At 35.0% G+C, this 18,835-nt stretch overlaps 1 protein-coding gene across 7 annotated transcripts in view; it reads left to right on the top strand.

Moving 5' to 3' along the window:
• ZZZ3 (zinc finger ZZ-type containing 3) overlaps window positions 1-18,835 on the top strand; it is a 91,543-nt gene that overhangs the window by 17,421 nt on the left and 55,287 nt on the right. For 5 of the 7 annotated variants that reach the window (XM_029948733.1, XM_029948732.1, XM_029948738.1 and 2 more), the window contains 2 exons: window positions 14,812-14,946; window positions 16,505-16,658. The exons of 1 other annotated variant lie outside the window; for it this stretch is intronic. Coding sequence is in view for 1 of the 6 variants with exons in the window: in XM_029948739.1 (XP_029804599.1) it covers window positions 16,636-16,658 (23 nt within the window). In the remaining 5 variants the exon portion in view is untranslated. The remainder of the gene's footprint in view (window positions 1-14,811; window positions 14,947-16,504; window positions 16,659-18,835) is intronic. One more of the 7 variants, XM_029948736.1, reaches the window with a different exon arrangement.

Raw genomic sequence — 18,835 nt, forward strand, 5'->3', positions numbered from 1 at the left:
AGATCATGACCTAAGCCGAAGTCAGATGCTTAACTGACTGAGCCACCCAGGTGCACCCCCCCCCCATATAAGCTGTCTCTAACAGAATTACATGTAAAACATGACTGTATATTGATTGGCTGATGAAAATGTGACCAGAGGCTTGCAGGAACTTAACCTATAGGAGAAATGGCTCAGTATTGGCTAATTCAGTATTTGTGGCAACTTTATGGAACATAACTACTATGAATAACAAGAATCAACTACTGTATAAGAGATTTGTTAGTCCAGTTATATGTTTTTGAAATATTGAAACTGTCTTGGAAACTCCTTGATCTCCTCTATAGATTTTTTAAAGTTGGTGGAGCCTCCACTTGAAGGTGGATGAATATGCTGATGAAAAGTTTTTGTACTCTATGAGAGGGAATGACAGTAAAAATGTAGGACTTGGAGGAATTCCTGTAGGTCTGATAAAATTCAGGTTGTTTGCAATTTGATATTCAGCCCTTGACATTGATATCAAAAGATTTTTTTTCCTCCATTACATATTTGTTTATTTTATTTTTTTTTCTTTAAATAGTTCAAAAGATATTTCTAGAAGGACTCTGTTCTGAGTGTTCTAATTCATTGTGAATCTTTATCTTGGTTTGTCTCATCTTATTTTCTCTTCAGACTTTTTGAAGTCTTGCTTTTCTTGATTGTTTTGTTGACTAAGACTATTGAGAATTCTTAGGACAGATGGAGCATGGCTTTTAGAAAGCATTACATAATCATTTAGTACCTGTGACTGGTTTTAAAGAAACTGATATTAAACTTAACATCCTTAATGATAAAAATCACTGAATAAAATGAATGGAAATTTAACTTTTTTCCCAAATTTAACTAATTGACAAGTTTATAACCACTCTAAACACAGCATTGTAAAAATTGAATTTAACATTATTATAAATGTAAGAATAGTTTTTAATATTATAAAGCAAGCGATTAAGAATCATAAACATTTTTCTTTTTTAAGTTTATTTAAAAAATTTTTTTAACATTTTTATTCATTCTTGAGAGACAGAGAGTGAGTGGAGGAGGGGCAGAGAGAGAAGGAGACACAGAATCTGAAGCAGGCTCCAGGTGCTGAGCTGTCAGCACAGAGCCTGAAGCGAGGCTCGAACCCATGAACTACGAGATCATGCTGAAGTGGGACGCTTAATTGAGCCACACAGGTGCCTAATAAGCATTTTCAAAATGCTATATACTGTTAGCTAGCTATGGAAGGTAGCTTTAATGAGGAAAACTGCAAGTTGATAAAAAGGAACACATAAAAATGGAAGATAATAGAGGGATCTTTTTTTAAAATTTTATTACTGTTTATTTTTGAGAGATACATAGAGTATGAGGGACAGAGAGAGAGAGAGGAAGACACAGAATCTGAAGCTGGCTACAGGCTCCAAGCTGTCAGTACAGAGTCTGATGCGGGATTTGAACCCATGAACAGTGAGATATGACTTCAGAACACTCAAAGGACTGAACTACCCAGGTGCCCTAAAAATAATAGAGAGATCTTTACATCAGACATTTCATATGAGCTTATTGAATGATTAATACATACTTAGATTGCAAATGTCCATTAAAGATGCATAGTCCTATAGAGCTGAGATTATGTTTTAATGATGGTAAATGCATAGTACATAATATGTGCTCAATTAATGTTACCGTGAAATGAATCCATCTAAGAATCTAAGGGGTCTAAGAATTACTTCTAAACTCTTCAGTTCTAAGAATAACCTGGGTAATTTGGACCTCAGAATGATATGTAGAAATAATCTCATTTATCATCTCATTTCTTCTAAATCATCAGGCAACTAAGGGAATTTTTTTACCTGTGAAATTAGAAGGTTCAGGTTGTTTATCTGGCTTCAGGTAAAACTAAATCAGAGTATTTAAATGATGTCCTTTCAAGGCTCTGTTTCCTTCTCTTGCTTGCCACTGAGAATTTCAGCCTTAATTTTTGCTACTCTAGAGAGAACTGCTCATTAGCCCTAGACCAGATCTCCTTGAGGAACTATGTTTGGTGCCGCTTGTTTCACATACTCTGTGTGTGTGTGTGTCTGTGGATATGGATGTACACAGAGGTACACACGTAGGTGGGCTCAACCATGCTTAAATTAACTGTCACCACACCCTTATCACATTTATTTTATCAGTTCTCCCACTCACATAAATGGAAACATACAGTATGCATTCCTTTGTGTCTCTTTGGTGAAACAGTATGCTTATAAGCTTTATGTTGTATGAATTTTCAATTTGTTTATTTCATTGCTGTGTATGTACAAATTAGATATCTATTGTTGATGGGTATTTGGGTGGTCACAAATAATGTCGCTGTGCATATCCTTGTACATGTCTTCAGATGTACATATGCATGCATTTTTTTCCATGTATATGTATTTCTTTTTTTTAATTTACCCCTTTAAAAAATGTCATTACCCCATTTAAAAAATATTAGGTTGTCTAATTCTTATTGATGTATAGGAATTTTAAAAATATATTTTGGTCATGAATCCTTTCTTTGGCCAATATGCACTGCAAATATTTTTTTCTCTATGGGTTGTCTTTACATTCTCCTAATGGTGTCTTTTGTTGAACAGAGGTTCTGAATTAAAATACCCAGTTGATTTTTTCAAATACTACTTTTTGGGAATGGTTTAAGAAAATCTTTGCCTACTCTAAGATCATCAAAGATGTTTTCTTTTTTTTGTTGTTGTTAAAACGTAAAATTTTGGTGGGTGCCTGGGTGGCTCAGTTGGTTAAGCATCTGGCTCTCAATTTTGGCCCAGGTCATGATCTCTCAGTTTATGGGATCCAACCCCGTGTGGTCAAAACATTTTATTCCACATGGATATCCAGTTGATCCAATATAATCTATTGAAATAACATCTTTCCCCCACTGTACTGCATTTTCACCTTTATCATAAATCAGATGGCCATATTTGCTCATACCTCTATTAGTTAAAAGGGGGAGGGGTACTTGGGTGGCTCACCTCAGGTTGTGATCTCCAGATCCTGAGGTCAAGCCCTGCATAGGGCTCTGTGCTAAGCGTGGGGCCTGCTTAGGATTCTCTGTCTCCCTCTCTCTCTCTCTCTGCCCTTCCCCTGTTCGCTCTCTTTCTCTCTCTCTCAAAATAATTAAATAAACTTTATTATTTAAAATAAAAGTAAATTTGTTTCTTTTATAAACATTTAAACATATTGTGATGAATAAAACTCAAAGGTAATTCCAGAAGAAAAAAATTTGATCTTAAAAAAACCTTTGCTCACGTTGTGTATTATATATTTATTAATACTTTGCTCACATTGTGTAAGTTATTATATATTTAATAATAACTTTAATTGCTTTTCTTAAGTTTTCTATTCTAGGAGATAGATAGATAAAAACAGTGATGGGTATTTTTGGTATCAAGCCTTAGGCACTATCTTATGTTTAGGCTTCACACTTCTCCATAGATGGATATCCTTTCCCTCTTAAAAAAAATTTTTTTTAATGTTTATTTATTTTATAGAGAGGGAGAGTGGCACAAAGAGAGGGAGGCACAGATTCCAAAGCAAGCTCCAGGGTCTGAGCTGTTGGCACAGAGCTCAGCATGGCTTGAACTCTTGAACAGCGAGATCATGACCTGAGCTGAAGTCGGAGGCTTAACTGACTGAGCCACCCAGGCGTCCCCCTTTCCTTCTTTATCAACACAAAAGGAATGGCTTTTGTAGGAGAGACCAAATGACTTACAGAGAAGTATAAAATTCTTCTCTAGTTCTGTGTTAAATAATTTCATTCATTAAGCCAGAAACATACTACAGAAAACAATTGTAGATCTACGTAATAATAGATCTGTCAAGGTATCTTCTGCTTTGAGTAGCACTGGGTTCTCACATATTTTATAGAAGTATTGCAAAGTTGTTATGGATGGATATTCTGAAGTAAATCTTTATCTTAATTTCTGGAAAACATGCTCTCTCTGCCCTTCCCCTGCTTGCTCTCTTGCTTTCTGCAATTTGGAGGAAGTATTAGCTTAAGAACATGTATCATCTGGTTTCTAGACATAACCTATCTTATTTTCCCCTGGAAGAAGTTCTTCATTCAGTTTTATCACAGTGCAGAAAGATGCAGAGTCTCATGGATTGAACCCTGGTTTAGGCAGTAAGACCTAGGTTTGAATTCTGACTCCATTAATTGTGTGATCATAGGTATTCCTTGAGTTTGTTGCCATATACAGGAAATGAAGATGATACCTAGCCTGTCTACTTTTGAGATTATTGTGATGGTATAAAGAGAAAGTTATTTTGTTATTGTAAAATACGGTTAAGACTCAGTTCTGCTACTCATTTAGCTGCGTAATATCGAGTAAAATATTTAACTTTTTTAAGCCTCAGTTTTCTTATCTGTAAAATGATAATAATAGTACCTGCCTCCATAGGGTTTTGAGGGTTTTAAATGAAGTAATGCAAATAAAGTAATGTTAACAATCATAGTTATATATGTCTACTGATTATGCACTCTATGTTGGGGCTACTTTATATAAATTCTTTTACTTAATTCTCAGGACAATTCTGAATGGTTGGAATGCTTTTTTCCCATTTCGTAGTTGAGGACTGAGTATCTATCATAGGTTAATCACTCAAGGTCACATACCTAGGAAGTTGTTTAGTTGTGTGGGAATCTAAAACTTGTTTCTTTTTCCCTCAGTATACCAAGTTGCCTTTCATCTATATGCTGTAGATGCATCAACACAATATAGACAAATCACCTTTGATTCATGTTTACAGAATTTTCCAAAGACTGAATTTTGTGGATATCCACTGTTTTCAAAAGTCTTCTTTCCCATCTTCCTGGGTTTCTTTAATTTGCTCAATAGGCCAGAACTTCTGCCACAAAAATAAGCATGCCTTGTTGATCTATAATTAAGAACAGTTAATGGTTTGTTTACAAACCACTACTAGACTCCTTGAGTCTGGCTGTGTTAGCTATTATAGAGTGACTTTAGATTTCACCTCTTGAAAGGGAAAATGACTCTGAATTTATTATTTGTTGGAAACTTACTTTAAGGTGAAGTGTGAAACTGTAATGATTTTATAGCCAAGAGAAAAAGATAAGTTCTAGAAATGAACAAATACCTAGCCATAAGTATTTCTGGGTGAAGTTTCTTGATGCTGAGTCTAGGGAATTAAGAAATAGTCATTATATCAAAGGAAATCTGGACTACTATATTGAGATTTTCTTTTCTCCGCCTATCCCCCCTCTTTTTTAATTGAAGTCCAGTTTTTGGGCTTGGAAAACTAAGAGAGACTTTTAAATTGTTCTTAGTCAAGGTACCTCCTATATAATTTCCTTTCACAGTTCATTATCAAATGAGCACCATTGAAATGAACTCTTTTCACTTGTGTGTGTGTGTGGTGTGTATGTGTGTGTGTATATACATATATATATATATATGGTTTTTTGGAGTAAGGATTTTCATTTTATTTATTTTTTTAATGTTCATTTTTGAGAGAGAAGACCACATGTTGGGGGAGGGGTAGAGGGAGGGGAACAGAGGATTAGAATCATGGTCTGTGCTGACAGCAGAGAGCCCAGTTGGGGCTCAGACTCATGAGATCATGACCTGAGCCGAAGTCTGGATGCTTAACCAACTGAGCCACCCAGGCACCCCATCTCTTCTTTTCCTTTCCTTTTTCAGAACTATATGGTTAAGTGTTCCACTCTTGATTTTGCCTCAGGTCATGATCTCATGGTTTGTGGCATTGAGCCCTGTGTGAGACTCTGTGCTGGCATTGGGGAGCCTGGTTGGAATTCATTATTTCTCTCTCTCTTCCCCACTCCGCCTCTCTCCCTTTCTCTTTCTCAGCCCCTTATCCATTCCTGCCCTCTATCAAAATAAATATATAAACTTAAAAAAAAAAAGAAGCTAAGGATTTAACCTGTATTCCTGGAAAGGTGTTTTTGTTTTTTGGGTTTATTTTGAAATAACTCTATTGAGGAGTAATTTACTGCACAGTAATTTAAAATTTGTAATTTGATATGTTTATATATATATATTTGTGTGTGTGTGTGTATATATATATACATATACATGTATATATGTATATACGTATACACACATACACACACACACACACACACGGCAGCCATCACCACAATTGAGGTAATGAACATAGCCATCTCCCCTCAAAGTTTCTTCATGCCTTTTTATAATCTCTTCCTCTTGTTTTTCCTCCCCCCCCACCCTAACCTTACCCTGACAACCATACTGATCCATCCTCTTTTTGTCACTATAGATGTAGATGTGGATTGTTGTCAAATACCTTTTCTGTTTTTGCATAGTAGGTCTTAATGGTTTTCTTTTTTAGTGTGTTAATAGTGAACTATATTGAACCAACCATATGTACATGTAATTTGGGGCTAAATGTCATTTGGTCGTGATGTATTATTTTTGAGAGAGAGACAGAGCACACATGGGGGAGGGGCAGAGAGAGACAGGGAGACACAGACTCTAAAGCAGGCTCCAGGCTCTGAGCTGTCAGCACAGAGCTTGACATAGAGCTTGAACCTAAGAACTGTGAGATCATGACCTAAGCTGAAGTTGGATGCTTAACTGATTGAGCCACACTGGTGCCCCCAAAACACTTTAATCACTCTGAAAAGAAACCCCGGGGGCACCTTATTGTCTCAGTTGGTTAGGCGTCCTGACTTCACCCTGAGTTCTGGAGTTTGGGCCCCGAGTTGGGCTCTGTGCTGACAGCCAGGAGCCTGCTTCAGAATCTGTCTCCCTCTCTCTTTTTCTCTGCTCCTCCTCCACTCTCTCTTTCTCTCAAAAATAAATAAACATTAAAAAAATAATAAAAAATTTTCACACTCATTAGCAATCACTTTCAACCATCACCTCCCACTTCCCATCTCTGCAGTCACTAATCTCCTTTTTGTCTCTATGAATTTGTCTGTTCTAGATGTTTTATATCCATGGAATCATATAGTATGTGATTTTTTTTGTGACTGCCTTTTTTGGCTTAGCATAATAATGTTTTTACGATTTATCCATGTTGTAGCATATGAGCACCTCTCCCCTTTCTATGGCTGAAAAAATTCCATTACAGACTAAATTTTATCATTCAGCAGTTCATGGACATTTGAGTTACTTCCACTTTTTGCCTAGTATGAATAATGTTGCTATGAACATTTGTGAACAAGTTTTTGTGTGAAATCTGTGTCCTTTTTCTTGCCTTTGTATCTAGGAGTGAAATCCCTGGGTCATAGGGTAATTCTATGTTTAACTTACTGAGGAATTGCCAAACTTTCCAAAGCAACTAGCTGTACCATTTTGTATTCCCACTAGCAATTTTATGTTATGCCACATTCTTGCCAACACTTGTGTTATCCATCTTTTTATTACATTTATCTTAGGGGGTATGGAGTGGTATCTCATTGTGGTTCTTAGTTGTGTTTCCCTAATGGCTACTGATGTTTAGCATCTTTTCATGCTCTTATTGGCTATATGTATATCTTCTTTGCAGAAATACCTGTTCAAGTCCATTGCCAATTTTTAAATTGGATTGTCTTTTCATTATGTTGTAAAGGTAGAATTTTATAGACCAATGATTTGCAAATACTTTTTTCTCATTGTTTGGGTTGTCTTTCATGATCTTCATGGAGTTCTTAGCGTAAAATGGTTTGATTTTGATGATTCTAGTTTATCTGTATTTTTGGGCAACTTTTTTTTTTTTTTTTTACTTTTTTGATTTAAAGTTTTTAATTGTTGTAGAACATATATAACCTAAAGTTGACCATTTTAATCTTTAAACAAGAATGCTTGCTTATTTATTTTGAGAGACAGTATATGATCAGGGGAGGGGCAGAGAGGGAGAATCCCAAGTAGGCTCCGTAGTACCAGTGCTAGAGCCCAGTGCAGGGCTCGATCTCACAAACGGAGATCATAACCAGAGCCAAAATCAAGAGTCAGATGCCCAACTGACTGAGTCACCAGAGGTACTCTTAAACATTTTTGAGTATACAATTTAGTGGCATTAAGTATATTCACGTTGTTGGGCAAGCCATTACCACCATTAATCTCTAGAACTTTTTTCATTTTGCAAACTATAACTCTGTACCCATTAAACAGTAACTCCAATTTCCCCCCTTTCCTAGTCTTTGGTAACCACCATTCTGTTTTCTCTATGAACTTGACTGCTTGAGGCACCTCATATATAGGTAGAATCAAATAGTATTTGTTCTGGGTTGCTTATGCTTTTACTGTCAAATGTAAAAAACTTTCTTATCCAGGATCATAAGATTTATACCTGTGTTTTCTTCTAAGAATGTTATTTTGGTTTTACATATAGGTCTTTAGTTCTTTTTGAGTTAATTTTTATATATCACATGAAGTAGAGGTCTAACTTCTTTTGCATGTGGATATCCAGTTGTTTCAGCACCATTTTTTGGAAAGATTATTCTTTAACAATTGATTTGTCTTGGTACCCTTGTTAAAATAAATATCTTTTGGGGCGCCTGGGTGGCTCAGTCAGTTGAGCATCTGACTTCGGCTCAGGTCGTGATCTCATGGTTCATGGGTTCGAGCCCCGCGTCAGGCTCTGTGCTGACAGCTAGCTCAGAGCCTGGAGCCTGCTTCAGATTCTGTATCTCCCTCTCTCTGACCCTCCCCTGCTCACACTGTCTCTCTCTCTCAAATATAAATAAAAACATTAAAAAAATGTTTTAAAATATCTTTTAAGTATAGAATTTGTAGTAATATTACTAATTTCTTTCCTAAAAATTTGTAATTTGTATTTTTTACCTAGTCAGTCTGGCTAGAGATTTATTAGTTTTTGTTGATTTTTCTTAAAGAACCAGCTTTTGGGGGATTCCTGGCTGGTTGGTAGAGCATGTGATTCTTGATTGGGGCATTGTGAGTTTAAGCTCCATGTTGAATGTAGAGCTTACCTTTAAAAAAACAAAACAAAACCAAACCAATAAACTCCGTCTCTTAAAAAAAAAAAGAAAACTACTTTTTGACTTATAAATTTTCCTGGTTTCTGTTATATTTGTTCTTTATTATTTATTTTTGCCTTTTCCATTATTATTTCTTCTTTTTATATGATATTCTACTTTTTTTAGTTTCTTAAGGCAGAGGCTCAATGTTATTGAGTGACCTTTTGGCATTAGTAATGTATGTTTACTGCTGTAAATTGTCCTGTAAGTACTGCTTTTGCTGTATTTTACAGATTTTAATATGTTGTAGTTTTATTTTCATTTAGTTCTACAATTTTCTAATTACTCTTTTGATTTTTTTCTTAGATTCATGGTTATTTATTTTTGAGATATTTGGGGATTTATTTAAAAGGCTTTAAAAAATATTTTTGATGTTTATTTAGTTTTAAAAGAATGAGAAACAGAGCACGAGCAGGCAGGAGCAGAAAGAGGAGACACAGAATCTGAAGGAGGCTCTAGGCTCTGAGCTGTCAGCACAGAGCCTGACGTGGGGCTCGAACTCACAATGCAAGATCATGACCTGAACCGAAGTCAGACACTTAACTGACTGAGCCACACAGGCTTTTTGGGACTTTTGGGGATTTTTGAGATATATTTTTATTATTGATTTTTTAAAAAGTTATTGATTTTAATTTAATTCCTTTGTAGTCAAATTAGGTGTTTTGAATCCTTTAAAATTTATTATTATTTCCAAATAACTTTTTTCCAATAATTTAAACTACCTTTAAACTGTTTTTAGGCCATTTACAATTGAAGGGTTACAGTAAATAGACTGTTGATATAGCTAAGTTTAAACCTGCTACTACCTTACTATTTTTTAATTTGTTCTACATATTCTTTATTCCCTTTTCACTTTTAGCCTTATTTACGATTTTTAAAAAATTATTTTATTTCCTCTATTGGCGTATTAACTATCACATGTGTTTCATTTTTTTTCTTTCTTTCTTTCCTTTTTTTTTTTTTTTTTTTAAGTTTATTTATTTTGAAAGAGAGACAGAGAGTGCAGGCAAGGAAGGGGCAGAGAAACGGAGAATCCCAGGTAGGCTCCTTGCTGTGGCACAGTGCCTGACCCGGGGCTTGATCCCATGAACTGTGAGAACTGTAAGCCAAAATAAAGAATTGGGCACTTAACTGATTGAGCCATCCAGGCGCCCACTCTCTTTCTTTCTTTCTTTTAATGGTTGCTTCAAGTTTCATAATATACATCTTTATCACATATATCTTGACATGTGGTATTACACCACTTTACATGTAGTATTAGAGCCTCTTGGCTCTTGTGCTACTAGAGTTTACTTCCATTTATGTTATAAACTTCACAATATATTATTATCATTTTTGATAAAACAGTCAATTTTCTTTTTAAAAGCTTTAAAAACTAAGGGGAAATTTTTTACAATTATTCTCATTTACCGTTTCTTGTGCTTTTCATTAATTTGGGGAGATCCAGATCTATTACCTTTTTCTTCTGTAACTTCCTTTAACATTTCTTATAGTGCATGTCTGTTGGTGATGGATTCTTTTAACATTTACAGTTTGAAATCTTTATTTCCTCTCAGTTTTTGAAAGATATTTTCTGTGACAATTGAATTCTTAGTTGATAGTTTTTTTCAATACTTTATGGATAAATTTCATCTCTTTAGCCTCTTTGACTGTTAGGTTTATAATTTCTATGAGATTTGTAAAGTTTGGGGCCATTATTTTTTAGACCCTGTTTCCTACTTCTTTTGGGTGCTCCACTTCCCCATATGCTGAGATGCTTGAAGTTGCACAGCAATGAAATGCTATGTTCATTGACATTTTCTTTGCAGTGTTTAATCTGCTCTTAGTCTCAACCAGCATTTTTTGTTACTAAATCAATCAAATTTTTATATTTTTTATTAAAAATAATTTACTTACTTATTTTGAGAGATAGAGCATGTGTACTCATGCCAGCCTGGGAGGGGGAGAGAGAGGGAGAGAGTGAGAATCCCAAACAGGCTCTATGTTGTCAGCCTGGAGCTTGATGTGGAGCTTGATTCGATAAACCATGAGATCACGACCTGAGCAGAAAACCAGGGTCGGCTGCTCAACTGGCCACTCAGTGGACTGAGTTGCCCAGGCGCCCCTTCATCTACTTTTTTTGAATGTATGAACTACATTTATGATAACAGATTTAATATTCTTGTCTGGTAGATCTATTGTGTATGGTTCATTTTCTGTTGATTTATTTTTGTCATTATGAGTGGTATTTTCCTCCTTTGCATGTCTTCTAATTTTTTAATGTTTATTTTGAGAGAGAGAGAGGGTGCATATGAGTGTGAGCAGAAGAGCGGGGAGGGAGAATTCCAAGCAGGCACCACATTGACAGTGCATAGCCTGACACCGGTCTTGAAGTCATGAACTGTGAGATCATGACCTGAGGCGAGATCAAGAGTTGGATGCTTAACTGACTGTGCTACCCAGGCTCTCGCCTCTCCTTTTTTTAAGATTTTATTTTTAAATACTTTTTATACCCCAGATGGGGCTTGAACCCACAACCCCAAGATCAAGGTCCAGAAATTCCTTAGGTGTTTGACGACCAATAAGCTAAAGCGCTTCACACATGTAATTTTTTCTGAACTTCACAGGAAGCCTGAGAAATGCTCTACTCCTGTTTTATAGATGAGGAAATGAAGCAAAGAACAGTGAAGTGGCTTACTTATGGTGCGACAGTTGTTAGTTATATTTGATGATAGGGAATCATATTTCTGTTTCCTGTCAAAGCTTCTGTTACCTCTCTTTTGACTGTGAAATAGACCTGTCTCTAAAGTCTTTTAAAGATATCCAGAAACACTGAACCTGTCATTCCAAACAACTTAGGGAGCCAGAAGAGTATGCTTTTCTTTGGTTATATTTTGCACCAAATATTTGATTTAGCATTCTATAGCAACTGACTGTAATAAGCTTAATTGTTTAGCAAAGGTGTTTCTGTCCTGGACCATTATCTTAATGCTTTTTAAAACTGCCTTTGAATATCCTTGTCTATTTCTTTTAAAATCATTTAAAGACCCAGAATAGTGCACAACTTGATTTAATATTTTCACTTATAACAACTGAAGAATTGGGTACTAATATGAGTCCATAGTATAACATTTGTTTTGAATTTTTTCCAAGGTTTTATAAAACTAAAAAATATTTTCAGTGTCTTATACTTTATACTTTGCATTTAGCTCCGACTTTACAGTTTTATAGTAAGTTGTGTAGCTTATAGCCTGTTTTTATCAGAACCGGTAATATTTTCTAGTGAGATTTTTCTGTAGTCTTTTGAAGTGATTTCATATGTGCCAGGAATCTTAGATCTTGTAATCTATTTAACACAGTAGTAACAGTGTTAGACTGCAAATACTAGGAAAAGTAATTCTTTTCAGTCAAGATTGGTTTTGGATTTGCTTTTGGAATTCTTGAATAGTCAATTGATTTTATTAGTATGTGAAAACAAGAAAAGCTCTGTAGCCAGGAATAAATAAGAAGGTCTTAGGAATAAGATTTAAGTGGTTTGTTTTCCATTTTGAATGCTTTTAAAACAAAAAATAGCTAAGTTTTTCAAACTTCTGGAAGTTACTATAGTTAAAGAATTCAAACAAAAAATTGTAGCATGTCACAAATCAAACTAGTTTATCTGTTCCATTTGAAATGTTATAGTGAGTGGCCGCCCAGCTAGCTCAGTTGGTAGAGCATGAAATGTTTCAGTGAATGAGGGAATGCAGTATAGGGGATGTAAGAATTTTGGCCAATTTGATTTGCTTGTTATAGAAGAATTTATAGCAATTTAAATTTAGGAATACTTGGATCTGTGTTAAATTTTTTATGGCATTGTTTAACATTTGTAAACAAATGAGTAGACTTAAGTGCTTGATGATAGATGTCAGTGATTCTTAATCATTGTTTACTCTGTTTTTTTATTGAAACATAATTGCCATAACATTTTATTAATTTGTACGCTATTGAAATGAAACTTCACTGGTAAGATCTGGCAAGTTGACAACTCCAGTATCAAATTTTATCCATATAACAGGGATAAGGCTATCTGCATTTTCTATGTAGATTAAAAACTTTTTAAAATATTTATTTATTTTTGAGAGTGAGAGAGACAGAGCATGAGTGGTGGAGGGGCAGAGAGAGAAGGAGACACAGAATCTGAACCAGGCTCCAGGCTCTGAACTGTCAACACAGAGCCTGATGAGGGGCTGGACCCTACAAACTGTGAGATCATGACCTGAGCCAAAGTCAGATGCTTAACTGAGCCACTCAGGCACCCCTCTGTGTAGATTTTTGCTCTTTTTATTATATAAGAATTTGGAATGGCACAGAATAGTAAAACATTTAGGGATGCTATTCATAGGTTTCTTTCTATGATACATAGGAATGAGTTTTTTGTAGCTCATGTTTTTTAATAAATTGGTTGAAATGACTTAAAGTTTTTTTTTTAATGTTTTATTTATTTTTGAGAGAGAGACTGCGAGCAGGAGAGGGTCAGAGAGAGAGGGAGACACAGAATCTGAAGCAGACTCCAGGCTCTGAGCACAGAGCCCAACGCGGGGCTCAAACCCACAAACTGTGAGATCATAACTTGAGCCAAAGTCAGACGCTTAACCAACTGAGCCACCCAGGCGCCCCTGTGACTTACAGTTTTATATAATGCTTATTGTCATGATTATAAGCACATTGGTGTGTTTTTCAGAGTTGTAATCCATAACCAAGTCTTAACGTTTTTAAGAAGCTGACTTTTTAGAGAATATTTGGATAGCTTCATCTTGATTTATTTCTTCATTTATTTTGTCACATTCATTTTCTATTTACTTCCAAAATAATGTTCACAAACTATTCATAGAGGGATAATCTAAACAAGACAAAATCATTGCTTTAGAGGATATGGAATGTTTGAAAGCCACATTTAAGAGAAAGTCATAATCTTTTTTACTGCAATCTTTAAAAAGTTTTTTTTTTGGTGTGTTCATGTATTTTTGAGAGGGGGTGGAGAGACAGAGCACGAGTTGGGGAGGAACAGAGAGAGAGGGAGACACAGAATCTAAAACAGTCTGCAGTCTTCCAGCTGTCAGTACAGAGCCCCATGCTAGGCTCTAACCCACAAACCATGAGATCATGACCTAAACTGTTAGACACCCATCTGACTGAGCCACCCAGGCTGCCCTTTTTTACTGCATTCTTAACCTGATATTTTCACTTAAAAACATTATTTTTAATGTTAGTTTATTTTTGAGAGAGACAGACCAGGAGTGGGGCAGGGGCAGAGTGAAAGGGAGACAGAATCTGAAGCAGGCTCCAGGCTTTAAGCTCTCAGCACAGAGCTCAGTGAGGGACTCACCCCATGAACTGTGAGATCATGACCTGAGCCAAAGTCGAACCTTAACTGACTAAGCCACCCAGGTGCCCCATTCCCCTAATATTACTATAAAACACATATGAAAAATGTTTTCTATTAATCCCTGAGCAAATTACAGGGTTCTGGGAAATGAAGTATGCCTTCATTAGTTAAAAAAAAAAAAAAAAAAAAAAAAAAATCTAAGGAACTCTCAAGTTTGTAAGAATCTTAATTTAGAATTAAATTTCAAAATGTTTTATGTGGATACTCTGAGAAGCATTTGTTAAGATTGTTAGTAAATCATCTTGGTCTATTGAAGATAACATTTTGTAGGCTAATATGAGGAAGTATTTATGAAATTGATTAGAAAGTACAGTGTGTTGTCTAGTGTTTAGAAATAACATTTTTGTCCACAAATTTGTAAACAGAAACATATCCATAGTGACTGTATTGTGGTTTCGCTTCACAGATATCAAGTTGTGCTAGTACATCCATATAAATAATTAATACCTGAAGTCTCAATGTAACATGGACATTAACAGTGATGACAGATAAATACAGAAGCTTGGGAATCAAATACTAGAAGAAAAACACTTTTAAAAAGGTAAGAAAAAATGTAATCTTAATTAGGACCAAGTGGGCTTTAGTTAGTAGAAGTCATTGACTAAAGTTTCTTTTTCAGTGTATCAGGCTTATTAAGAAACACATTTGGGTAATCCTGTGTATCTTAATACTGGTAGAACTCAGTTCTGTGAAATGACAGTTGCAGCTATCCTTGCCTGGTAAATACCGTAACAAAAGAGGTTCCTGTAGTGAACACCCAGTCCACAATGGGTAGTAAGGTGGCTGACTGGAGCTTGAATAGAGTGCTAGGACGGGAGTGTCCATGCATACTCAGAGGTATCTCAAATTGTGGATCCTCTGATGATTGCCACCCTCACCGCATATTGTAGAATGTAATGTTTTGCCATGTTTGTGAAAGGCTTTCAGGGTTGGATATAAAGGAGTTGGCAGTTGGAGATTTTGTTGTAAGAGGAGTGAATTTCCAAGTCAGAGATTACTTTCTATAGGATCGTGTTTTCTCTGTGCACCCTCCTGTTAATTAGTATATTTCTTAATGCATTATTAAGTGATTTTGTTTATACAGTTTTCCTACCTTGTTTTTAAGAATTTACAGGGCATATTTGGGGAGACGTTGCATCTATAGATATTAGATATTAGTACTGATTTCCTAGCTGACTAAAACTGTAATCTGTTTATTTTTAGTAGGCAGTAACTCTAGTTTACAAGGTTTGTTAACTCCATCAGTTTTAAAATTGTAATCCTTCACTGAAAATAGTGTCACTTTTAGAATATCTATTTTTGTGTTTTAATAAAGTGACAATCTCAATAAACTTTGCTAGTCTTTTTCCTGGTATTCCTCCTTTTCCTAAATGGGCACTCATAATTATATTTAGCAAAATTCTCTGAAAATGATATCATAATACATTATTATAAAGTAAAATTCTTAATTAACTAGCCTGTCCAAGAAGTGGAGTGTAATTAGATTAATTAAAATATCTGGTCTACTGGGTACTAAAAGCACAAAATCCTTATTGTTTTTGTCCCAGTTGAAAACCTATATGCCAAAAATAATAGTTTCTCTTTGTAACAGTGTCTTACAGCACTTAATCATCAAGGTTATCTTCTATAGGTGTTTGAAGACTTAGCTGATTCTTTGGTGTGCATAACTTAAATTATTTTTGTTGTTCAGTCCCTAGTTTTGCATATTTGAAGCCCAAAGTTTGGGAAGTCCTCTAGAATAAGAGTAACAGATTATAAATTTTTATTTATATCTTACTGAAGGCAGTCTTTGGGTCACCTCAAAAAACATTGCTATAGATACTAGGAAAGAATGGAGTCACATTTTGATGCAAACTAATAATAAGTTGTTATGAGGATTTGGTATATTTCAAGCTCTTTTTTATTTGTTTTTGTTGGTTTTTAAAAATCCTTTTCCAGGTTCTTAGTATCTCTGAGGCTATACAGTTACTAAAAAGTATCAAAGATGTTATTTTGAATAGATATTCTATTACCTACGATTTCCTCTTATTATAGGTGGGGTAAATCTGTTAGCATAAGTTAATTTGTTTCTTTAATTTTTTTATTATTTTATTTTAAAGAAAGGAATTTAGGAGGTTCTAGTATCCTCCATGGCTGAAGCTGAGAGTCTGAAACCCTGATGCTTAAGCTCTATTCTAGATCATAGCTCCAACTCCTTCAGGATATAAGGAAAAGAGATAATATTTCCACAATGATAGATCTTTGGTTGTACAGGTAAGTTATTTAGTTTTGTAGTAGTGAAGATGACTATATTTGATTTTGATTTGTTTTTGTTTTTGTTTTTTTTTGTGGGGATGAGTACTTGTTATATTTCTATTCGTCTGCATGGCAAATTGTGTAGTCTGACTGGCAGTTCATAGGAGTTTGGAGCTATAGGGAATGGATTACGGGTGAAATATTTTTCCACTCTTCTCAGTAGGGATATAAATGAAGTAACTGAGTATGTTGGAATATCTCTATAGCATTATCCCTATCTTTGACATCCTAGGTATTTTTGATTCAAGGGGCATTATGAAAATTTTTGACTTCCGTTTCTCACCAGTTTTCTTTTTTAGTATGTATTCATTCAGCTTTCTATCTATGTATCTATCTATATGTCTGTCATCTATCTGTCTCTCTTAATGGGTAAGAAAAGATCCTTTTATACGAGGCGGTACATAATAGAATCCATAGTTTCAAAAAGGCAAATATTAAGAACTTTAAGTTGAAATCCATAAGTGGGTCCCCAGGTTTCCGTCTCCTACTTTTAACCTTATAGTGATAATTGCTTAACTGAAGAGATTTGTCTTAGAAGAATTGTATGACAAGGATGGTCTGAACCATTACTCGACAGTTCGTGTTTATGTTTTAGGCAGAAGAAGAATCATATGGTAACACTGATGAATTGCTCTTGTTCTTTTTGCCTTTCACTTTGGGTTGATATGATATCATGACTAGTTTCCTAAAAATTGTTCAATTAATAAAACAATCTTGTGAGAATAAATATCAGCTAGAATGTTGGTGTTAATGGAGGATTGCCAGTCCCTCAATTCCCAGAATGCACCAAACTACTTTGGTAATTACAGTGGAGCAGAAGATGATACGCATTATTTTTCTTGAGATTTCTTTCTCATAAGTGAGAGATAGCTAGAGTTGTATTCCATTAGGTGGACCGTTTTAAGTTAATGTATATTATTCCTTTTAGTTCATATTGATGCAGTTCTGCAGATGTGATCACAGGGCCTGGACATTTATGGTCTGAAACACTGCTGATATTGTTTCAGAATCCTACAGTTAGATTTGAGGTAAAAGTAGATTCGATTTTGGGGAAGATAGTTCAACAACAACCAAGTGGGTGAGATGTTAGAATTATAGGTAGCATTTGGGCTTTAATATGAGTAGACAGGTTGAAATTCAGTTGGTTGTCCTTGATGTGCTCTCCAATAGAATAAAAGCTTTGAGGGTAGGGAAGAGAGGAAACGAGTCTATTAATTCTAGTGATTGATCAAATTCTTGTCCCTCTGTTCTAGAAAATGCTATATTAATTGATTGGTAGATAAAATATAGGAACTATATTCTAGTTGCTAGATTGAGTTTTGCCATATGAATATGTAAACTAACAGTTTCCTTAATTCTGAAATAAGAATGATTGAATTGGGTGCTGGCTAAGATTTTCACCATGTGCCTCATATTTATTTAACTATCAAGGTTATTTTCTGAGATACTTAGCTTATAAACAAGTCCCTTTCTGTTCCCTTAGTAATTTAATATTTGGCAGGAATATAATTTTGTGCTCCAAACCTGTTCACTGAATTTCTTTAGTAACTGTTATATAGCTAAAATGAGGAAAACAACTACTTTAGTCTATTACTAATACTTTGTTAAGCATGGGGAAACAATTTTAAGACTTGGTTGAGATGGTCAGGACATTTTTAGTCCCTTTTTGGTAATTGAAATTTGCACTCTTTATTAGAAAACTATAGAAAGTATTTGCCTCTATATAAGCCGGTCCAAAATAGAAAAGATGAAAAAAAGTTAGAACAGAAGAAAACTTATCGGACAGAAGAATGCTCAGATTTCATTTAATCTTCAGAATTCTTACCGATTATTCCTTTAAGTGCACATAATATGTTAATTTCAGGCAAGCAATCAAGTCCTATTTGGTACTTCTTTAACCAAAGTGGTCTTGGCTGGCTGGTAAGCTGGCTAGTTTGCTTTGTTTGTTTGTTTGTTTCTAGAATCAAATAAGGACTTTTAAAAGATATAAATAGGTCTAATTTAGTTTGAGCCTGATGACTATATTATTTTCATAGAATACTGTCTGGATGCAGTGGTCTAAGGCAGTGCTTCTCAAATACTAACAGGCATATAAATCACCCGGGAATCTGATTAATTGGTAGATCTGGGAAAAG

This window comes from Suricata suricatta, chromosome 8 (genome assembly GCF_006229205.1).
Source record: "Suricata suricatta isolate VVHF042 chromosome 8, meerkat_22Aug2017_6uvM2_HiC, whole genome shotgun sequence".
NCBI classification, from domain to species: Eukaryota; Metazoa; Chordata; class Mammalia; order Carnivora; family Herpestidae; genus Suricata; species Suricata suricatta.